The sequence below is a fragment of the Vipera berus genome (assembly GCF_964194415.1).
Source record: "Vipera berus genome assembly, chromosome: 2".
In the NCBI taxonomy this organism is placed as follows: domain Eukaryota; kingdom Metazoa; phylum Chordata; class Lepidosauria; order Squamata; family Viperidae; genus Vipera; species Vipera berus.
The window spans coordinates 23,249,952-23,274,941 of NC_138203.1; the positions used below are offsets into that span (position 1 = coordinate 23,249,952).

The 24,990-nt window shown below is 37.6% G+C and overlaps 1 protein-coding gene across 2 annotated transcripts in view; it reads left to right on the forward strand.

The window, feature by feature from the left end:
• Positions 1-24,990, forward strand: part of PARP8 (poly(ADP-ribose) polymerase family member 8) — a 187,803-nt gene that overhangs the window by 54,554 nt on the left and 108,259 nt on the right. For both annotated transcript variants that reach the window (XM_081320533.1, XM_081320534.1), the window contains exon 3: positions 24,256-24,293. In XM_081320533.1, the coding sequence (XP_081176659.1) occupies positions 24,256-24,293 (38 nt within the window). The remainder of the gene's footprint in view (positions 1-24,255; positions 24,294-24,990) is intronic.

Consider the following 24,990-nt stretch of genomic DNA (forward strand, 5'->3'; position numbering starts at 1 on the left):
CTTGCTTTTGGGGGGCTGATCATACAAAGGGTTCTTTTTTACATTTAGATCAGTAGAACAACCTGCCTCCATAAGCGGTGAATGCTCCAACACTGGAAGTTTTTAAGAGACTGGACAGCCATTTGTCTGAAATGGTATAGGGTTTCCTGCCTGAGCAGGGGGTTGGACTAGATGACCTCCAAGGTCCCTTCCAACTTTTATGATGATGATGATACTTCCCCATTCAACAGAGGAAGAAGGTCAGGAGCCATCCGGAGCTCAACCGGTAATTGATTCCAAAGGGCTGGCGCGCCCACAGAGAATGCTCTCCCCCTGGGGGCCGCCAGCCGGCACTCTCTGACCGGCAGCACCCTGAGGAGGCCCTCTCTGTGGGAGCGCACGGGGCGATGGGAAGTTGACGCCGGCAGCAGGTGCTCCCGTAAGTAATCCGGACCCATGCCTATGTGGCCTTTGAAGGATGTACAGAAGTGAGAGTTAACCTTTTTGGGCTCAGAGTGTCAAAACTTCAGAAAATGCCTAGCTTGACTATGCTGGTATCTTACACCTGCCACCCTGAACAAACAAAAAAAAGAAACATTTCTCTATCTCTCCCACCCCAATCTAGGCCATCCTGAACAGTGGCACTTGGCAGTGCCAAGACTGGGCTCAACTCCTGTTCCCGGTTACTTGTGTTTGACACAACTCCTTCTTTCCTTGTTTTGTGTATTTTTTTCTTTTCTTTTGTACAGTACAGGAACATCCTGACAGTTAGAACAATTAACCAGTGGAACAACCTGCCTCCAGAGGTGGTGAATGCTCCAACACTGGAAGTTTTTAAGAAGAGACTGGACAGCCATTTGCCTGAAATGGTATAGGGTTTCCTGCCTGAGCAAGGGGTTGGACTAGATGACCTCCAAGGTCCCTTCCAACTTTATACTATTATTATTATTATTATTGTTATGCTGAAAGGTGGGAGTTGGCCCATAATAACCCAAAAAGATTTCCATGGCTTGGGTTGGACTTAAAACCTCATTCTCTAAGGTTCTAGTAGTTTAACAAAGTAGTCATGTTTGTCCTGTATACAACAGATCAATGGATATTAATTTTATGAATTGATTCTGAACTTTTTATGGATTAGCAACTGTTTATAGTCTGTCTGATTAACTTCAATCACATTCAGTGAAGCACTGAGCTATCACAGTATATGTTAACCATAATAAATATTGAGAGCATGAAGCATAATTGAAAATATGTGGATTATTGCATTTGATGTAGAAAAAGTATTTGATGAATATGTAAGTAAATAATGAATCATATTTTAAGTTGAAAAAAGTATCAATCCTTCTGAAATCTAGCTGTTTGGATTCTGGCTAAGCAATCATTATGTATTTGAGTAGAAAATGTCACTATGAGATTTTTTTTAAGAAAGCAAAATACTTTTATTTTGTCTTTTGCTAGCCATAAGATTGCATGGAAAAGGTGTATTTCTCACCTTAATTTTCCCTGTGCAAACAGTGAGTACTATTTTACTGTTTCATTTTACCCTGGGCAGCAATTCCAGCCACTTTATTTCTTTCTCTCCTGAGTTTAATGATACTATTGGATGATGAGAGGTTAGTGACCTTTTGAAAGCAGAGTGCCAAAGAGGGAGCTTTGATTTTTCTCCAGTCAGAATGAAAAGCCAACCCTGAGATAATCCCAAGTGTTAACTGGACAAGAAAAAAGATTATCGAGCAATTCAATAATGTTTTGGAAACTTTTAACTCCAAAATCACCCCATTGTTGTCATCTTTAAAGTGTCACTTCAGTTTTAATAGTGTTTTTCCAATAGGTTATCATACCCAGGACTTTTTTTGTCATAGAACGCTCAGAACGGAGTTCCGGCACCTTTTTTGGATGGAACCTTGTAGGATAGGCAAGGCGGGTTGTATGACATGTGTGAGTTCTGGCACCTTTTTCTTTTACAAAAAAAGCACTGATCATACCCAATGTACAGTATTATAAAGCAGCAGCAGCTGTATTCCTCTTCAGTGCTGGTTAAGCAGGGTAGATAATCCAATGCTCAAAGGCCCAATTCAGCCCCTATTTTATTCTGTAGAATTCATCCACCTGCAGTTATTCATCAGAAATCTGCCTTACTAGAAGTTGGAAACAAATGAAACCTACTATCTATTATTTAAATTTTAAAATAAACTGCAGTAATTTAAACTAAGCAATCCAAGGTTCTAAAGTAGGAACCCTTCTCCAGGAAAAAAAAAATCACAATTCTTTGATCCCAATATTCTTTTATTTTTCCTAGATCTGCTTGTGAATTCCCCTTGTATTGATGCTGGATCGATTACTGAAAACCATTGAACCATTATTTCACTTTCTTTATTAACTCCATGGATAGCAATAAAATACCTTTGTATGTAGCATATGCCTCTCCTATGTATATATGGGATTTGAGACATAGTTTTGGATCCTGTATTTTGCTTCTTAACTTTTTAATCCTCGGCACTGTTGTCAGATATTTGCCACCTCAAAGAAATGTTCCTGGATTTGGATATACTAAAGAGGTGTGGTTTTCTCAAATGCAAAAAAGGTAGTTGCTTTCACATTTAGCCCCATCCAGAATCTTCCTTAGATAAGTAACAAACATCTGGGTAAAAAATTCGTTCCCAGCCTTCAGAATAATGACTTACAGTTATCCTCCTTTTATCCCATTACCCATATGCCAATCAACAAATGCTAAGCTATAAAATTTTCATTGATATAAATTTGTTATGTCAAGTTCCTATCAGACATGCTAGATTGAAAAAGAAACAGTTACAATTGTTTTGGGAATACATCTTATCAGAACAAAACTTGAGGCTGAATGCCAACAAATACTCAGTGCTTTTCTATCATCCCCCCATGTAGCCCTGTTTCGTGTTGTGCAATTAGGATGACTAAAAAGAATCAATACAGCATTTCTGGGACAGATTCTGCATGTTTTCCAGTGCAAACTTGACATTAGCTGTCCAAACTATTGACACTTGTATAAAGAACCATTTCCTGTAAGTACGGGTAGCATCACCATTAGAATTGGAGGCTTTAGACCTCTATATTACCCACACACACACTCCCTTCCTCTCAAAAGTTGCCCACCAGGTAAAGAAGTACCCAGAGATGTTATCAGAATATTGTTTTGTTTTTTTAAAGTGAAGATTGAACCACAATGTGTGATGGAACCTACACCTATTTTTCATGTGCATTAAAATGGGTCTGGCTTCAGTTGCTCTCTTACAGCCACCCTCTTGCCCAATGTTTAAGCCATACACTGAGAACAGACTGGGAAATGAGGCTGGAGGTTCGTTCTCTGAGCTTGTGGGTTGGTTTCTGAAGGTTTCGTTAGGTAACATCTTCAACAGAGTTTAGGGGATGTCAGTGTTGGCGTTCTCCTCATAAGGGCTTCATGTGATCAGTAGGTCTTGTGATGGGAAAGTCACGTCAGCCAAGGGTCTTGTGATGGGTCTGGGAAATTATGAAAATGATTGGGAGCAAAGAATATATGTGGAAAACTTTGGGGGAAAGCCCCAGTTCTCCAGTGAGCAAAATGCTTAGTCATTTGATGCTGATTGTGTTATGGATATGTGTGACCCTAATGGAAATGCAGCTGGGAAACCAATTTAAAAGCTGCATTCCTTCAAGTGAACTGCTACAATGGCAATGCTGTTATTTGATCCAGCAAATGGATTGTTTATGGTGTAGGTGTGTATGTATTTGTATATGTGTGTAATGATATTTATACAGAGTTCTGATAGCTAGATCCCTGTTTAACACCAATATCATGAAATACCTTCTCCCATTAATTCCACACATATGCATATTTACACATATCCAACTCAGATTTCTGGCCAAGCTTCATTTCAGGTTCACAAAGGTTGAGTAGAAAGCATCAACCAAAATTGGGTATTTTTTTCTTTCAAGTGGAAGTAGAAAGGTAAAGAAAAAAGAAACAGAAAGCTCCAAACACTGAAAATCCATATATTTTATGACCAAGTAAAACACATGTGTACTCATGTATTCTCAAGTATACGCAGGCTTAGCTGTATCACTGCTCACAAGCCAAAATGCCGGATGCTACTTTAGGACTAGAGGGGGATAGGCAGAAATTCTACTAGAACAATCAATGCAGCAAAGGAATCTCTTAGACAGCCAGGGTCATTTTTCAAAAAGAAAATGCAGGTTTCCCTGCTGAGAAAATGAAAACGCTCAACAATAGTAATAGCACTTAGACTTATATACTGGGTTTCCAGTGCTTTACAGCCCTCTCTAAGTGGTTTATAGAGGCAGCATATTGCCTCCCAACAATCTGGGTCCTCATTTTACTGACCACAGAAGAATGGAAAGCAGAGTCAACTTTGAGCCTGGCAGTGGGCAGAGGTTAGCACACAATATTGCATTCTAACTATTGTGCCACCACAGCTCAATCAAAGAACATGGTTTTAGGACTCCTGTTTTGTTTAACTTTTTCTAATATTTCTTTGTCCAAAATGATATTAATACATGAGACAACAAATAACCTCCACTGGTTTATGTCATTGATTATTTCCCTTTATTGCTGAACTATAATTTTTCACTGGACTGTTTGGTCCAGCTAAGGCAAGAATTAAAGTTTTATTTGTATGGGGGGAAAGCTTGAAAAATCAGATTTGGAGCTTATGTTTCTGTGGTTTCTTGTCTTTATTTCTTTACTTAGAAATAAATTTTAGTTTTTATTTAGAATATTTTATGTATCCTTTTTAGGGAAGAATAGTTGACAAACAATAACACCAAGAACAACAAATTGCAACTCAACCTCTAGCAATAAAAGGAGTGTAAATATTAAAGAACCAGAACAACAACTAATCAACAGGAATGAATGATCATGCAAATGATCATTATACATTATAGGATAAAGGTTGAAATTTTTCCACCTGGTTTTTATCACTTTAAAGAATGATGGAATTGTTAGTTTGTTCATGCAGGCTTATTGTGTCCTTAACATCAACATAATGAGCAAAAGCTAAATAAATAAACTTTGGTACTGAGATATAGTGATTACAGAAAGAATGGGATTTTTTAAAAACAAAAAACAAAAACCCAGGTGCCATAAATCAAGTGCTGTACTCCTTTTGAAAGCTTGGTAATATGGCTTTTTGTAGTATAGGAATGGTAACAGTAATTGGTGGGCAGGATCTGAGCTGGTATTGAATAGAGTCAGCTTTAAATGTGACTATAATTATTTGCCATCACAATTGACTGTTAGCAATCACCCAGATATTCTGCAGATGTGTCCCTAACCTGATTCTTCAGGTCTTCCAATATACAGTATATTGGCTGGGTATGATATTCTCTGGTCTTTTCTCCAACATCAGAGTTGATAAGCATCAATAGTCTTTCTAACCTGCTTCTTCAAAGTCCAAGTTTTGCTTTTGTAATCTGAAAGTGAGAATGTAGTTACCACTATTATGGGATAAAAATATGTGAATTCCACTTCTTAAATGAAAGAAAATAGAATTGGAGAGCATCCCATGAATAAGCAAGCATCTTAATTTATGTTTTTAATCATTTCTTGAGTCCGAGGTGTGGTCATCAAGAACAGGAGAGCATCCCATGAATAAGCAAGCATCTTAATTTATGTTTTTAATCATTTCTTGAGTCTGAGGTGTGGTCATCAAGAACAGTGCATAATGGATAGAGAGTTATAGGTTAAGCTACACTCTACTACTTTCAATCTCAGAAAACCTAAGCTATATAATCTATTTATTACCTTTATATCTTACAGAGCTAAAAGCTTGTAAACCTGGAAGGTCTTTACTCTAGCTCTTTGTACTTCAGAAGAAAACTGTAGAAAGATCCTCTTCCCAGAATGTGCTGATGCAATACTATGTAAATTAAAACTATTGAGTATGTCTTCTTTGAGTTCTTCCTGAAGAGACACTGCAATAGTCATGTTCTCTAAATAATTTACCAAACAACCAGGCCATAGGGACTATAGGTGATCCTTATCTAATGATAATTGGAACCAGAAACTTAATTGTTAAGCAACATGGTCATGGGTTTGTTTGTTTTTTTAAATCATATGACCATGCCGCTTAGTAATGGCAGTTCCAGCAGTCCCAATTTTTGTCATTAAAGCAAGGATCTCAATGTGACCACAGTCTCCGACTTGCTGCAACTTCCCCATTGACTTTGCTTATAAGAAGCCAGCAGGGGAGATCATAAATGCTGTGATGGTCTTAAGTGTGAGGTCCAGTTGTACCTCTCACTCATTCAATGCCATCATAAATTCAAGCAATTGTTGAATGAATGGTCATTAACTGAGAACCACCTGTAATTTTCTTCTCCTGCCACTCACTATATCTACTAGCATCCATACCATATAATGGTGCTAGGTTCTGAGCAGCAGCATGCAAAATCTTCTGGTTACTGACTGCCAGCAAGAGCCAATGAGGTTTAACCCAATTAATGCCTGTTACACTCTTATTATTAACCTCCATTTATTTAACTTTTCAATTTTTATTGCTGTAGCTGGTTCTTTTAATTTTTTAGATTGACACAGTACAAATCTCAGTTTTATAGCAGTCTGATGGCCTTTACTTCTCCATATTTTAGCTTTATAGTTACTGTCCTTAACATCTTTCAGGCACAGGCTGTTTTTATGTTATAGTTGTTCATTTCATTGCCTTTTTTTACTTTCTGTTGGTCAAATATTGAAATAAAGATATATTGCAAATGGTACTGGATGAGAAGGATCTACTTTCCCCACTTCTCCCCTTTGTTTTGCCCCAATTGATTAGAAAGTAAAAGATCCTTGAAACAACATGTATGACAAGATTGAAGAATATAATCATTTAGATTATCGCATATGGGCCTCCATCACCATACCTGAAGCTTTTGAAGTCTTTTAAGAAAAAGTATGCTACCAAAACCTGGCATTATTGGCAGTTCCCTCCCTTCCATCCAGGACAAAGCATATACGTGTTGCCCGAGCAGGGTCCACAAGATTGTCTGGGACACTACACATCCTCTTCATGACCTGTTTTCCTTGTTACCTTCTGGGAGGAGGAGGCTTCGTGGTATCCAAAGCAGAACATCCAGAGTCAGTCACTGCTTTGTTCCATACAGTATTAACCTTGCGAACTCTAAAGCTTCCTCCTTCCCTTATGTATTCAAGATGGACAGTGGTTAATATTTATATGTTAATATGTATAGGTGTAGGTTTATACATATGTTTTATATATAGCATGTTTAAATGTGTATTATGTATGTTTACACTTAGAAAGCAAACAACTACATTTGGTTTTTAATGTGTGCCATTGTGCCCACAGTAAAAAATGACAATAAAGGTGTTTCTCTCTCTCTCTCTCCCTCTCTCTCTCTCTCTCTCTCTCTCCTCTCTCCCCTCTCTCTCTCATCTTTAAAAAATATAAAACAAATAGCCATCTCTAAAAGGTTATTAATATGCTTATATTGAGGTGATCAAATTCTGTAAAGGGTGAATTTATGCTTTTGTCACTGCATAACCCCCATTTTTTTTGCAATGTTCAAAGGCTAAAAATTTTCTTTGAAAACTGTTTACCTCCTGCTGTGTTCCTGCTCCCTTAGCTCTTATGTATAAAGCACGAAAGACCAGGACCATGTTCCAATTACACTGATTTATCATTTCTCATGCTTATACACAGGAATATACACAACTAACAGTTAGCACTATTTTGGTGCTAGATAAGGGTCAATGGACTCAAAAGAGTTTGGACCTAGTCCATTTGTGGGTCAATGCAGTGATTCTAGGCTGATTCCTTCTTTGACTCTGCCTCCAGGTTCTGCCACTCATCCTCCTACATCTGCCAAGTATTATTAATAATATTATCAGTGCCCCAGTGATTATCTGTTGCTGAGGTATTGCTGAAAGGTCTGCTTTCATTCTCCTTTTAAGATTTTTGATCCGGAAGAATTAAGTTGGCACTTTTTGTCTCTTAATTTCTTGCTATGTTTCCAAAAGGAACATCCTAAGAATTAGTGATGGGAATCATCCTGGTTCATGGACTCTTGTGCTGAGTTTGTTCACTAATTATACTGAAGAACAATTTTCATTTGCAGTTTTAATGTGATTGAATGATGCCACTTCTACCTTTTCTCTTGAGAAGACTTATTTTCCATCCCGATTGCTCCCATCAGATCTATTATCCTTATCTTTAATATACCCTTTGGGACATCTGGTAAATATGCTTAGTCTTTCCTGATATTCATATCAAGGTTGGCAAATTTGTTCATCACTTAATCTCACATAACAAATAGACCATAAGCCAAACAGCTGTAATTGATTTGCTTATTTCATTAGCAAGTTTTATACCAGGAGATGCCAAAGTATCAGGTGTACATATAGTTATTGTAAAATGCTTACTCTTAGTAAGAATAGGGAAATAATTATCACTTGTTTCCCTCTCCACCCTTAATTATTGTATGCATGCCAAATGAAGTAGGGAGCAGGATTCTTGAACTGTACTCTTCAGATTGTGGTAACAAGTCTGAATTTTGAATGTTCCTTTAACAATAAATTAGTAATAGGCAGGGCTTTTTTTCTCATAGAATGCCCAGAACGGAGTTCCGGCACCTTTTTGGGATGGTACCTTGTAGGGTAGGCAAGGTGGGTTGTATGACATGTGTGAGTTCCGGCACCTTTTTCTTTTACAAAAAAAGCACTGGTAATAGGAGATAACAGCAATTGATATGTACACAGACATATACATCTCCCTGTTTCATACATATATAATCTATGAATTTATCTTACACAGGTAGATTTTATATGGGGAAGCATTTGAAATTAGTTTATGTATGTTATGTAATTATTTATTTCCCTCCTTTATTATTTTGATAAATAACTCAAAACAGTGAACATACCTAATATTTTTTCCTTCTCTTAATTTCCCCCCACAACAACAACCTTGTGAGGTGGGTTGGGCTGAGAAAGAGTGACTTGCTCAAACTCGACCAACCCGCTTTCATGTCTAAGCAGGAGTAGAGCTCAAACACTCCTGGTTTCTAGCCTGGTGCTTTAACCACTACACCAAACCGTCTCTCTCTGAACACCTATATATAATTATACCTAGAATACGGGCACATATCAATACCCAGTTTGCAAGAGAAAGAATTATACAATTTTATGTAGAAATTTATGTAAAATGATTTTAACAAAGACCATCAAACAAAATGATCAGCTAAGGCAATATTTGCAGCCCAGTTCTCTCCAGAGTTGTTGGACTATAATCTCCATCATTCCCACAGGCATGCCCATTTTGGACAAAGCATTTTTCTCTGCAAAAGGAAGTAAGCTTGAAATAAATATTCTCCTAAAGTAACTCCTAAGATTGGGTGGAATGATTTCAGTTTAAACCTATCAATCCACATGGGGTCAAATTTCAGGGTGAATACAAAATAGTGTAGCAGAACTGCTCTAAAGAACACTAACTGTGTAGCACTCCCTCCCCCCACCCTCTCCAAGCCACGGAATGACAATGCCTTGATACCACATATGCACACCACATTTTCAGAGGGCAAAAAGAGAAAAGTTAGATTTCTATTATTGTGAGCATCTCTGTTTTCATCTCAGCATAGTCAACCACTTGACCTATGGTAGCTGCCCACAGGACCCATATTTGTCTTCTAGATTTATTTCCTTCTACACCTAATTATTTCTCTCCTTCTCTGATGTTCCCATTGTCCATCCTATAGCCTGATAAACATTTCCCTTTCTTCTTTCTGAATCTTGTGTCAATGTCTTTGTCACATTGTGTTTGTTAGTGGGGTATCTGGAATTTCCTTGAAACTTTTTAGACAATATATTTCTTTATTCTTGCACCTGGATTGTCTTTATAATTTTGTTGTTGTTGTTAGCTGTGAAGTTGTGTCTGACCCATTGCGACCCTAAGGACAATGTTCCTCCAGGCCTTCCTGTCCTCTACCATCTTCTGGAGTCCATTTAAGCTCATGCCTACTGCTTCAGTGACTCCATCCAGCCACCTCATTCTCTATCGTCCCATTCTTCTCTTGCCCTCAATCTTTCCCAGCATTAGGCTCTTCTCCAGTGGCAGTGAGTCCTTCCTTCTTATTAGGTGGCCAAAGGATTTGAGTTGTAGCTTCAGGATCTGGCCTTCTAAAGAGCAGTCAGGGTTGATCTCTTCTAGGACTGACGGGTTTGATCGCCTTGCAGTCCAAGGGACTCGCAGGAGTCTTCTCCAGCACCATAGTTCAAAGGCCTCAATTCTTTGGCGCTCAGCCTTTTTATGGTCCAGCTTTCACTGCCATACATTGCAACTGGGAAGACCATAGCCTTGACTATACACACTTTTGTTGACAGGGTGATGTCTCTGCTTTTTAGTGTGCTGTCTAGATTTGTCATGGCTTTCCTCCCGAGGAGCAAGCGTCTTTTAATTTCTTGGCTACAGTCCCCATCTGCAGTGATCTTGGAGCCCAGGAAAATAAAATCTGTCACTACCTCCATTTCTTCCCCATCTATTTGCCAGGAATTGAGAGGGCAGATGCCATCATCTTGGTTTTCTTAATGTTAAGTTTCTTAATGTTAAGATAATTTATCTAACAATATAAGGCAGAGTTCCGGTTTAAATACTGCTGCTGGGCCTTTTGATTGTAGCATAAAAATAATGCCACTCCTATTTCTTCCTGAAGTGAAAAACTTGGAGACTTTGTGCTGCAGCCAGAATCTTTAAATAGAGACTTCAAAAGTAGTTTGCCATTGCCTGCTCCTTAGGGATGAGGGAGAGTAACTGGTCCAAGGTCACCCAGCTGGCTTTATGTTTGAGATAGTAGAACTCACGGTCTCCTAATTTCTAGCTCAACGCGTTAACCACTACACCAAACAGGCTTTCTTATTTCACTTCCCTTTATATATTTTTGTTGGTGGATAGTAAAAGTTTTTTTTTTCTTCTTCTAGTGAGGCTAATGGGCTGGACTGATTCAGGGTGAAGCAGGCGGTCCTGTAGGTGGTATTCAGGTACCAACAAAAGGACTTTATAAGTCAAGATCAGAACTTTAAATCTGCAACCAGAAGCTAATTAATAGCCACTGCAGGAACCACACTATAAATGTAATAGGTTCCCAACAATAGGAACTAGTTAGCACACAGGCACTAACTGCAGCGTTCAAGTCATTTTTAAAGGCAGTTTACATAAAGGGCATTGCAGAAGAGTAAATTGAGTGGTAATATAAGTATCTGTTATTGTAGTAAAAGCCTCCTGTTCCAGGTAAGGCTGCAGCTGGTGCACCAGCTGAAGTTGGACAACTGCTGGTCTAGTTAGAGTTTTTGCCAGCTGAACCAGCAACAGTTGTTGACTCCAAACCCAAACTTGAACACAACTATAGAACCAAGTTTGTTAACCTGAGGTTTAGAAAAAATATTTTTCTATAAATAAAGTTCATCTCTCGACTTGTACAACTTATTTATAGTTTGTCATAATAAGAGAATAGTATCATTTGGAACAATAGCTCTATCCTGTCACTACAGGAAGTTATTTTATCCAATGACCTCCATTATGCCATTTATGTCCACCCTAATCTGCATTAGTCTAATGCAGAAGTACTCCTTCCTTTCTTCCCCGAGTGATTTTTTTTCTTGCCTTAGAGTGGTAGGCTTGAAATTATTATGCAGGAAATTATGTACAACAGTATTACAATATTATCCCTTTTGACACGAGCAACACTGTGCAGAGTGCCATATAGGAGTGAGAAATACTAAGCAAAAGAAAATAAAACTATAATTTAACTTCTCACCTTTTTTTTACTTTTCCAACAATCTAATCCTGGCTTTTTCAGTCTACCATGTTCTTCTCAACTCACTTCCCATTTTTGTCCTAGGATTTGATCCTCATTCTTGATAGATGCCCAAACCACACTAGCATAACTTATTTTGTGCTGGATACCCACTTTTGTCTTCAATCCATATATTTTCAGTGCTTATACATTCTTGATTCAAATACTTCTAACTTTATCATATACATGTCTTTAATAACACATTTCTGCTGCATTCAAATTTTATCTTGGGTACCCAGCTCTCATTTCCATATAACAAAGTGGCAGAAACAAGTTCTTGTGTGTAGGACTTTTGCTTATTTTGACTAATGTTTGTTTATTCCTAATAATTATTGTGTATCAACATTTTTATGTGAAGCTTGAGTTCCTTAATATTTAGTAAATTAATTTTTATATCCCTACTTTGCTGCATGACACAATCTGCATTTCCCAAATTTTACTAATATCTGCCTCATTTATTTTTTTCAGTTAGAATTCTGCCAAACATCCTCCCAGGCACACATACAGGTGAAACTCAAAAAATTAGAATATCGTGCAAAAGTTCATTTATTTCAGTAATGCAACTTAAAAGGGGAAACTAATATATGAGATAGACTCATTACATGCAAAGCAAGATAGTTCAAGCCGTGATTTGTCATAATTGTGATGATTATGGCGTACAGTTCATGAAAACCCCAAATCCACAATCTCAGAAAATTAGAATATTACATGCAATCAATAAAACAAGGAGTGTACATAGAACAATATCGGACCTCTGAAAAGTATAAGCATGCATATGTACTCAGTACTTGCCTTGGGTCCCTTTTGCAACAATTACTTCCTCAATGCGGCGTGGCATGGAAGCTATCAGCCTGTGGCACTGCTGAGGTGTTATGGAAGACCAGGATGCTTCAATAGCGGCCTTCAGCTCTTCTGCATTGTTCAGTCTCATGTCTCTTATCTTTCTCTTGGCAATGCCCCATAGATTCTCTATGGGGTTCAGGTCAGGCGAGTTTGCTGGCCAGTCAAGCACAGTAATCCCACGGTCACTGAACCAGGTTTTGGTGCTTTGGGCAGTGTGGGCAGGTGCCAAGTCCTGCTGGAAAATGAAGTCAGCATCCCCATAAAGCTCGTCTGCGGAAGGAAGCATGAAGTGCTCCAAAATCTCCTGGTAGACGTCTGCATTGACCCAGGACTTAATGAAGCACAGTGGACCAACACCAGCAGATGACATGGCTCCCCAAATCAACACAGACTGTGGAAACCTCACACCGGACTTCAAGCATCTTGCAGTGTGTGGCTCTCCATTCTTCCTCCAGACTCTGGGTCCTTGGTTTCCAAATGAGATGCAGAGCCTTGGTGGAGCAGTGGGCTAATGCCTCCTTAAGTAACACCAGCTGCCTGCAATTAGTGCAGGTTCGCATCCCACCAGGCTCAAGGTTGACTCAGCCTTCCATCCTTCCGAGGTAGGTAAAATGAGGACCCAGATTGTTGGGGGCAATTAAGCTGACTTTGTAATAATGCCGCTTGGGGGTGTGTGAAAGCCCTAATAAGCAGGCATATACATAGAATGAAGGCTACTGCTAAGCTTGTAAGCCGCCCTGAGTCTTCGGAGAAGGGCGGGATATAAATGGAATTTAAAAAAAAAAAAAAAAAAAAAAGTTGCTCTCATCAGAAAAGAGGACTTTGGACCACTGAGCAACAGACCAGGTCTGTTTTTCTTTAGCCCAGGTAAGACACTTCTGACGTTGTTTGTTGTTCAGGAGCGGCTTGACAAGAGGAATACGACAGTTGAAACCCATGTCCAGGATCTGTCTCTGTGTGGTGGCTCTTAATGCACTGACTCCAGCCTCAGTCCACTCCTTGTGAAAGTCCCCAACACTTTTGAATGGCCTTTTCCTGACAATCCTCTCCAGGCTGCGGTCATCCCTGCTGCTTGTGCACCTCTTTCTTCCACACTTTTCCCTTCCACATAACTTTCTATTAATGTGCTTTGATACAGCACTTTGGGAACATCCAACTTCTTTTACAATTACCTTTTGAGGCTTTCCCTCCTTATGGAGGGTGTCAGTGATGGTTTTCTGCACAATTGTCAGGTCAGCAGTCTTCCCCATGATTGTGATTCCTACTGAACCAGACTGAGAGACCATTTAAAGGCTCAGGAAACCTTTGCAGGTGTTATGGCTTAATTAGCTGATTAGAGTGGGATACTTTGAGCCTAGAATATTGCACCTTTTCACAATATTCTAATTTTCTGAGATTGTGGATTTGGGGTTTTCATGAGCTCTATGCCATAATCATCACAATTATGACAAATCACAGCTTGAACTATCTTGCTTTGCATGTAATGAGTCTATCTCATATATTAGTTTCCCCTTTTAAGTTGCATTACTGAAATAAATGAACTTTTGCACGATATTCTAATTTTTCGAGTTTTACCTGTACTAGACTGTGATTTTGCTTTCTGGTTTTGCTTTTATTCTTATTAACTTTCTCATTATATAAGGAAACAGTGATATTTCAATCATCAGTCTTCACACATGCATTGAAAAAAAAATGCAGACACTCTACAACAGGGTTGTCAAACTGGCAGCCCCCAGGCTGGATGCGTCACGTGCAGGCCATGCTCACCCCAGCAAAAAACATTGTGATACATCACGATATGTCACATGACGTGATCAAATTTGACACCTGTGCTTAACAAGCAAGCCATACCCACATTATATTATTTTACAGTTACTCCAGCTACACATGTAGTCTGACCTTTTATCAACAACACACCTGTATTTATTGCTTTTTAAGCCAACATATGGATAGTCCTTGTTTAGTGACCACATTTAGCACTGACAACTCATTTGTTAAATGAAACAATCACTAAGTGAAACTATTTCTGTGTTTATAATTTTACTTGATCTTTTCTTTGCTTTACAGATCTGCAAAGGTAATAATGCAAAGATAGTTGCAAAATTACTTTTTTCATCCCGTTTGTAATTGCAAATGATCACTAAGAGAATTACTAAAAAAGGACTACCTGTTCTGTTGTTTATATCCTACCAGATACAGCAAGAATTATATTCATCATAATTACACAATGCTCAAAATATATGAAAGGAATAATATAGTACTAAATATCTGATCATATTCAATATGTATGTGCATAAGCATATAGGTTCTGGTTATTTCTGCATGTGCAAAATGTTTTCTGAATAATAGAACTGTAAAGTCTCTATATGTTCATACCAGCATTTCTAAGCCCTTCTGGGTACATTTTCATAGAAACCCTCATTAGCACAGCTCATTAGTGTGAAGAAGATTCTGCATAATTGTCCTTGTGCTTTTGTGTATTAAGTTTTAATGGATCAAAGTTTGGGCAAACTGGGGCAATTCTATTTTCAAAAGATCCAACTGGTTTTCTTGTCCATGGCATTTTGAAAGCCTATCTTTAGAACCAAGTGCTAAATAATGCTGAGATTCTTAAGTTGCTTCCTTTTGTACAGTGTTGTTTGTATTCTACAATTCTGTGCCGCAGTTGCAGAATTCATATGCTCCTGCTGCAGATTGACCTATTTATGCTTTAACTGTTAGCTGTGAGATATATATATATATATATATATATATATATATATATATATATATATATGTGTGTGTGTGTGTGTGTGTGTGTGTGTGTGTGTGTGTGTGTGTGTGTGTGTGTCCGTGTGTGTCCAGGGGTAAGATACATGACCTTCCAAGAGAATTAGTTTAATATGCCTCTCAAAGGCTCTAACAGTGGTTGTGTCACAGCTTTAGGAAGTTAATCATTCCAGAGTGGTGATCCTCAGTGTGTATTACCAATAAGACTGAGTTTATTCAAGTGTATAAAAATTATTAAAGAGACATATCAGGATTCTTTTCACACTAGCCCCACCCATGCTTAGTATGAGAAATTCTTTGATTCTAGCTCTATAGTGTAGTGAATTGGGCTCTCAAATGACTTATCTCAGATTGGCAACCACATATAGTCCTAGCATCAATATATGAAGAAAATGGATATATTGGGCCCAACAATATTGACCTTGTGAAATAATATGTAGAAAAAATTTGGGAGACAGTAGACAGTGGCCTTATAAAAGAAATTAGTATCCAAAGGAGGGGAGAAAGAAAAAGTGTGTCAGAAGGGACACTTCCTAGTTTTCAGGAGAGTAAAAGTAAGGGATGGAAAAAGATACTTTCACACTTGCAAAACTGTTAGCTCTTCAAGATAATCCAGAATAGAAGTAGGAAAAATGAATGCTAGTCCTACCTCTCTTGTAAGGTTATATTAACAGAATCTTGCAAGTATTTAAGTATATACATTTAAAGATGATTACCAATCATTTTTATGTTGTAGCAGTAGTCCAACGTGGGTAAATCCATAACTACCTGGGCTGGCTGCTTGCTGAACTAATGAAGCTTATGAACTTCCAAGCTGATCTCTACGTAGAATACATTGCAGTAATCCAGAGGCAAATTGACAGGACATGAGTGATCTCCTATTGGAGAAATACTTGCAGCTGGATCACAAAATGTAATTGCACAAACACTCCTCTGGCCACAATCTCTGTTCAATAGGAGCTGCAGCTCCACATTGTTAAAGTTGAAATATTTTCAGAAACAATTGGCTTTCAAGTCCACACTGAGATTGTCAGAGCCTCACATCAGCCATGTATTAGGTCTGTGTTAAGTATATATGAGCTATCAGGAGATCTCAGTTTTAATTCTTCGCTTTTCTACAAAAGACTAATACTTTGGAGAACTGATGTCTGTCAGGGTAGACTTCTGAACTAAGATAACAAATGATCTAAGTAGGAAACTGCTTTCTATTTTCCAATGATGCCACTATGGTTGTTCCCTTTCTTCTTCCCCCTCCCCTTCTGTTTTAATGTCTTTTTTTAGTATTGGCATTTAGTAGTGGCAGCCTTTTAGATTCAAAGGGGAGAAGTTGCAACAAATCCTTAGGAGAGCACTCCCATAACAAGGGTCTGCAATTCTTTAAAACAGCAGTGTGTTTTCCTCAGATTTCATAGTTCCATGTGATCCTGGGAAAGTATGCATTTAGTTTAAGGAGTTGCAACAGCTGCTGTATGAATATTACAAAGTACCTTTTCCCTTTAAAGACACAGGATTGCATAAACTATATTAAAGTTGGTTACACAGTCATCCAGATGTTTAGACTGGATTTGGCATTTTTATCCAGCAGTCTAGTCATTCCCAAAACCTGGGTTAGGCAGATGATGTTGTTTGATTGTGTTAAGGTATTATTGCATAATGTTCCAAGTAAAGCTACCTTTTGAAATTGACTGATGGTGATTTTGTCAATGCTGATGCTTTTCAAGTGGTGCTCTAGTTGTTTTGGGATTGCATGCAAGGCTTCTAATACTATTGGTATTACCTTTACTCTCTTTTGCCACAGTCATTCTATTACTATTTCTAAGTCTTTGTATTTTGTGATTTATCTCCAGTTCTTTCTCTTCTCTTTTTTGCTGTCTCCAGGCACTGCCACATCCATTTATCCAGACTTTTTTTTGTCCTTCTTATTGACAGTTGTTAAGTTTGTAGTGTTGTGTGGCAGGTTCCTGTCTGTTTGAATTCTAAAGTCCTAGAGCACTTTAGCATCTTCATTTTTTATTACTTACTTTGTGTTCTCACCAGTTCTTGCTTGCAAGTAAATGGTATTTCTTGCAGAAATTCCAATGCTCCATTGCTGCTCTTTTGTCATGACATCATTTGTAGATAGCTACTGCAAGAAGCTTGCACAGACTAATTAAGTGGTCCTTTAGTTAGGACTGCCTTCAGTTTCTTTGCACAGATAGCATTTGCAGTCTGTTCTTTATCTTTATCATATTTATATACCGCCCTTCTCCCGAGGGACTCAGGGCGGTGAACAGGGCACATAAAAATACAAAATACAAAAATTAAAAAAGAATTAAATAAGAGCCCGAGCTAAAAAACAGTAGAATAATAAAAATCCCCAATAAAAACCCCAGCACATCCCCCATCAGGCCAGGCCGGCTTGCTCAAATAGGTAGGTCTTCAGGCTGCTGTGTTGCTGTGTTCTAACTTCAGTGCATCTTCTTAAGTGTCCTTCAAACATTTTTTCCAATGCCATTTTTTCTTCTTTTACTGTTTGGTACACTTGCAGCATTTCATGCCCAACTATTTGTCTTGGTAAGTAGACTCTATCAACATTGCTGTTTTTCTGGTTTTCCTATTCAGGACTTTTAGTTCTGTTTAAGTCCAGTCCATTATTCCAGCTGCATATTCAATGACTGGAATTGCCCAGGTATTAGTTGCCAGTGTATTTCTTCCATTTAGTTTGGACTTTTATTTCTTTACTCTCATAATGTATTCACTTCTAAGCTTGGAAGTTGTCAGCTTGAAGGATATTGAGGAATTTGTAGTGATTTTCTCCCATCTAGACTGTTGATGTTATTTCCACAGGGCACCTTGATTCATTCAATTTTCAGTCTTTTTCCTCTGTTGATGCTAAGGGTGTTATGTTTGACCAATACAAATTCCATTGCGATATTTTGCTTTTATATATGGACAGTGTTAAGCATGGATTATATTTCATATGGTGTTTTTCCACATAGCTTCAGAGTCCATGAAAAGGAGGTACAGAAGCCTGGCAGATGTTTTTGATGTTTGATAACAATGACCTAAGCCATTCAGGATTGTTGACAGAGGACTCTGCAATGACAAATAGTAGTGGTGATAATGAGTCTTCTGGAAAGATTCCTCTTTTGATATTAATCTCTCCCAGTTTACTACCATTAACCAGCAACTCTGTCTTCCATTGTGCCATTGAGCTTTGCACAAAGCTCCTGATGTTTCTACTAACTCCTGTTATTTCTGGGCACTTGATTATCCAATCATATGACCAGAGTTGAATGCCTTATTGTTATATACACAACAAAGTGAATTCACAGCTACCAGTTATTTAGCCCATATTTGCCTTTGAGCTCTTCCCAAGAACCTAGGATGTTTTAAGGTATTGTACTATATGTATGGATCCAAGCAGTATGGCCTTTTGTAATTGACAATTGGAAATTTTGCCAATGCACAGATTGCAATGCACAGACTGTCCAATATTTTTTTAGTATGACACCAAGTGTGCCAGTAAACACTGGGACCACTACGTCTGATTTATGCCATAATCTTTCAATTTTGATTTTCAGATTTTCTGGTATTGTATCTCAATTATTCATACTTTCTTCTGTTCAATCATATATACTTTTATCAGTCTGTATTTGGAAATCCCACAATATTTTAACCTACTCATTTTTCAATTATATATTCCTACCACATTTTTTATTACAGTTCTAGCACAGGATAATTTTTACAGATGTTAAGTGAATCATTTTGGAGGCTATGTTATGTCATTTGTAACCAGTTTGTGTGATCATCTTGCACAAACTAAACATATGATCTGTTTCTTCTGCTTCTTTGTACAATCTGTATTTTGAATCATTTGATATTTTTTCCCCCAGTTCTGGCTTTGATTGCATTAATTCAAATAGTTTGGTTTTATCTTTATCTATTTTGTCCTGGATCTTTTGTAGAAATTGACCATGTAATGCTTTTCCTTGTCAGCATTTTGTTCATGTTTTTATTTCATTATTTCAATATTCATGCTTCGTTTCCAATACATTCAGTAAGTCCAGTTTTGTATCAGTGCTTCTTAGCTGACTTTGACATAAACATACAAGGCATGATTTCCTTCTTTTGACAGTTTGACTTGAAGTAAACCTCTGCTTACATTTCTGTGGGGCAGGTATCAATATCACTACTGGGATGTAATGTCTAGTGAATAGCCATCAGCTTTCTTCTTTTTTGGTCCAAATTGTCCAGTTGAACTTGACTCTTGTATCAGCAGTGTATCTTGTCACAGGAATAGTCCAGGCGCTGGTGACTTCAGTGGCGTTTCCACCATTCTATTTTGTCTTTCTTATTTATTTCTGGAACTTTCTTGTTAATTGTATTGTGGTTATACTGTAATACACAGTATAAATACAGCTAAGAGAAAAGCAAGTTACAAATGACACTTAAATATTTTACTAATGAAGTATATATTTAGGTTTAGAGCCATCCAACCATATCTGACCTGCCACTAACTTCTGAACAATTTTTTTTGAAGATCACTTGCAGGGTAGGATATGCTTTTCTACCACTGTAGCCAACTCTTTCAAGTGCATTCATAAGGCTTTTTGATTTAATTCAAGATACAAATATCCTGAACAAGTGGCTTAGGAATATGATGTAATATGTACATTAGGATGGTAAAAGAAAATCTACTGTGAGAGAGTTTTGCAATGGAAACTTTGCAAAGCCATAGGTGATAGTATTGCAAAGTCTTGCCACCACTTTGTTTGCATAGCAAGCTAATTCAAGCATCAATTTACAAATGATATTTTCTACTTAGCTCATTTGTGGTCAAGTCACATGGATGAGCTAGCTGTGAGAATTATTCTTGCTGAAAAAATGCAAATATTTATTGCCTTTGATTCAGCACTCAAGCATCTCTCAGAAATCTGTAAGAAAGATGAAGACGTGCAATCTTCAGTCCATGACTGATTGCTCATATATTTTATACCATCTTTCTTCAGTTCATCATTCAATCAGTCAAGCCGAAGTATTTCTTTCGAATAGCATAATATGCTATATTTTCCACTCTGTGCCATCTCAAAATAAGGACTTAATCAACTCTTTGTACTAGAGCTGTGACGTCAGATTTGCGAGACCTCATGCTGTTGATATGCTTTCACTATGAAGTAAGTTGAACTATAAATAAACTGTACGGTATCTCAGGAGAGATTCTACTGACTCAACCAGTAACTGTAGATAATACTAGTTACAAAGATATATTTTTTTTCTGATTAGGAAAATTTCCATACAGCAAATGTTTACTGATGCTGATTTCTTTATCAAGGAAAGAAATACAAGTAGCCCTCAACTTACAACAGTTCATTTAATGAATATTCAGTTACAATAGCCCTGAAAAAAGTAACTCATGACCATTTTTCACACTTATGACTGCTGCAGCATCCCCATGGTCATGTGATCAAAATCCAGACACTTAGCAACCAACTCATATTTATGATGGTTGCAGTGTCCCGCGGTCATGTGGTTCTCACCTTTTGCTAATTTCTGATGTAAAATGTTGTAAAATGGGGCAAAGTTCACTTAACAAATGTCTCACTTTGCAACAGAGTTTTGGGGCTCAATTGTGGTCATAAGTCGAGGACTACCTGTAGAATCATCCCATATAAAGCCTGATCATCTAGTCTGGCTCTTTGCACTAAATTGGAATCCTTTGCAAGCAACATAGCTTATCTGTTTAGCTGATGTCCAAGTGTGTCTAAAAGTATTTTGAAAATTGTTTCAAGCATTATTCACATAGGGCAGAATAAGCAATGAATTACTTTCTAGAAAATGAAGGGATTTCCCAAAATTATATCTGAATGAATTGGTTAGATGGACTGATGGAAAATAAAACGACCAGTGCTTTCTAGTCCTGATGGCTTTATATTACTTTTAATATTTGAGGCAATATGACTTTCGCTGGACAACCCAGCCAGAAAGATGCTTATGTTCTGCTTTGATGCTTCTGTATTTCATTATTGAATCAGAATATTATTAATAGAATAAGAAGAAAAACCCATCCTTTTTTAAAGTGATTAATGCATGTAAGTTTCATTCTTGTAAGCATAGGTGAGATTAAGGTACTGAAATAGCAAAGATAACTTGATGAGAAGGGGAACACAAATGCACTTTCTTGATATTTAACATAGAGAATTCTGAGGGATTTCTATAAGCAGACACAGTGTTCCAATTAAGCAATTACAAGTTTGAACAACAGCAAAAACAGGAAACAGTGGCACCCAGCAGCTGTATAAGTACCCATGCAGAAAGAGTCAGCAGTTTTAAGCCAAACACAGTGGGTATCATCAATTTTACAGTCCATATAATTTGTATTATTTAGAAAAGCTGTTGCAAATTTTAGCAGATTTTAGCAATTCTTGATTTAACATAGTAAGTATCTTTGAAAATTCTCCCTGAGCAAAATACATTTTAATAAATCAGGAATATATATTTTTAATTACTGTTGAGTGTCAACTAGGGAGTAATTTTTTTTTCCATAAGCCATTTGCAATGCACCTCTTTTCACTGTTACACTCTTGAAACTAAGACCTATGAATGGAGATCGGGAGAACTAGATTGTCTATTTGCTCTTGAGAAAAGAGGATGAACGTGAGATACAGTCTTCACTTACCTAAAGATATGTCACATTAAAGAGAGCCAGGCCCTATTTCTACCATCTTAGAGGGCAGAAGGAGAATTTTTAAGAAACAGGAAAGCAAATGCTAGTTAAATCTATGGGAAAATGGCCTAACTGTAAGAATACTTCGATAGCATACTAATTACCTAGCAAATTGATGGGCTCCCTTTCACTAACTATCTTCAAACAAAAGCTGGATAAACATTGGCTGTGAAGGCTTTAAATGGGATTCCTGCAGCGAGTGTAATGACCTCAATGGCCTTTTCCAACTTTTTAATAAGGCTGCACTGAACATACTGATTTAGATCAAGACTATGTAGTCTGTGAACTCTGTGGTCATTTTGACAAAATTTGGCTACCAAATGATCAGTTTTCAAAACCACCATTTAAAAATAAATTATAAGTGGCAATGGAACCAAGTGTTCTGGTAAGTAAATAACCTCCATTCCCATCCATATAAGTCCCATCCCCTCGCACCTGATTTGTGGTTATTGTTTGAGTGCAGGGAAGAAGGGTTATGGTTATCAGTGGATAGTGGTTTGCATCCCAGAGGCCTCCCACTTCCATTACCACCTTAGCCTCACTAAATGCAAAAAGAAGCTAGAAGAAAGTAGAATTGGCCCTTCAGGCCCGTCCAACCTTCTTTTAAATCATAAAGGTATTTGGAACAGCTACAACCTTCTAGTTGTCTTAAAGAAGTCTGGAAGTATCTATTTATACATTCAGAAATTTGATTGTGCTGGGTGAAACAGGAATAGATTGATAGGCCCTGCTTATTTCTTTATGCATCTTCATTTTCTTCTCTTTGATAGCTTAAAAAAAAGAGTAGTTTTTTTTCCTAGGATTTGGACCTAGCTTGGCCACTGGCTGGTTCTCTCAAGGATGGGCATCAGTGTAGTCACATTGACTGCTAACCTGAACACTTATAGGCACCATAAAGAGTACTTTGCCACAGACAGGAGGGTATTGTTACCCATGGGCAGGGGGAACAGCGTAATATTAGTTTCCCAAATCAACCTACACATAAGAATTCTTAATGGAAAGTTCATTTATGGCATTGAGAAAGTTAAGGAATGAAAGCCTGATAAATATAGACACAAAAGTATACAGTTTATACTTTTGCAAATACTAATAGTCCTTGACTTACTGGTAATTACCATAATTAAGCCTGGAATTGTGGTTGTTAAGTCATGATAGTCATAAATCCAGGTACTGATGTGACTGCACCAGATTTTATTGCTGTTTTTATGGTGGTCATTAAGTGAATCACATGCTTATAAAATCCTGAATGGATTTTTGTGTTTGTGTGCAAACTAGCAAAAAACATCACAGATCATGGTCCCCAGACTGCAGGCCGTTGCAGCCAGTCGTAAATATGAGCCAGTTGGCAAATGTCTGAAATGTGATCATGTGACCATGAGGACATAACATCTGGATGAGTGGTAATGCACCCTTTCCAAGACTGTTGTAACTGGTCCAAAGTTGAGGAGGTTCTTTGTTTTTTCTCTAATCCTGAAACGATTAGAGAAGGCTAAGATCATAGACAAATTCTTTTTACATAAAGAACTGGTGTGAATCTTTTTTTTTAAAGTGATCCCATGAACATTTCAAAATAGCTACTTCATTTGGTCAAAATAATAATAATAATAATACCCTGAAGGTGCTAGGCAACTGATATTAGAACAAATTATTCTCGCATAAAATAGATTGCAGTCTTTCTACCAAAGTCTGCAATAGGCAAACCCCATCTTCTAAATTGCAGCAGTGTAACCCTAAAGGACTTCTTAAAAATAAGCTTAGAGAAAATTTGGTAAGTGATGTGTACATTGCAGATGTATTATGTTTTCATTTCAGAATAGAAATCGGGACAGATAACGGGAAGCAATGCTAAAGAAATTAGACATTTGAGCAGTGTTCATTCTCATTTTTCCCGTTTCTCTCCAAAATGCAATTTTTTAAATTGCAGAAGCATATCTTTGAGGAGGAGGAGAAATCTGGAAAAGCTTTCCTGCTATGCTGGGTTATTTATTTTTTTGTACTAGACCCTTTGAAATCTGGTAAAGTAACTGCTTTGTTGGATTGTCAAAAATCTATAAATAAATGTGGGCAGTGCAATTATTCTTCTGCTTCTCTTATGTTATTCTTTATCCTTTTCTTCTTTTTAACAGCATATCCTATTCGGTGCACGTGTCTGAGGATTACCCAGGTAAAGTGTGACTTTCTATGCTGCTGACAGTAAAAGACTTTTCATGTTCCATTACTGTGCCCTAGGATCACCTTCATGATAATCACATTTCATTAGCCACCTCATTTGCACCCTTTATTTTCTCTTTTTCAGCCTTCCTTTTTTTTTAAGTAGGGTGAGAATGTAAGAATTCAGTGCATCTGGGAAAGAATGTGGTTTGCCTGTTTTTTTTTAAAGGCTTTTATATAAATAGCTGATGGGAATCAGGATTTTATATGTATATATAAAACCACACAGAGGCGAAAGGGGGAAGGTGGAAAACCAACCCCCAAAGATGTTTTTGGCTTTCAGCTTTTGCTGATGGGATAATGTGCTAACTGTAACTAAAGCATGTGGTCTTTGAAGAAAAGGGAATTTCTTGTCTTCATGGATTGTTAAAACTAAAACTGCCTTGTAATTTCTTAGTCGTTTTCTTGCCTTTCAAAAGAGGCATCTCTGCCTTCTATCTCAGAGTGATCCCTTAACCCCCATTTGCTTTTGTTTTTGAGATTCCTTCCTTGCTGGAGATGGTAAAACATGCTCTTCCTTGCAACACTTTTTGTTGTTGTTGTTGGAGACGTTTCCCTCACTCTGTCCCATGTTTTCTGGGCTGAAATAGCTCAGTGGGAGAAATTTCCTTGAAATAATTTTCCTTGAGATTGAATGGGTGAATGGGTTA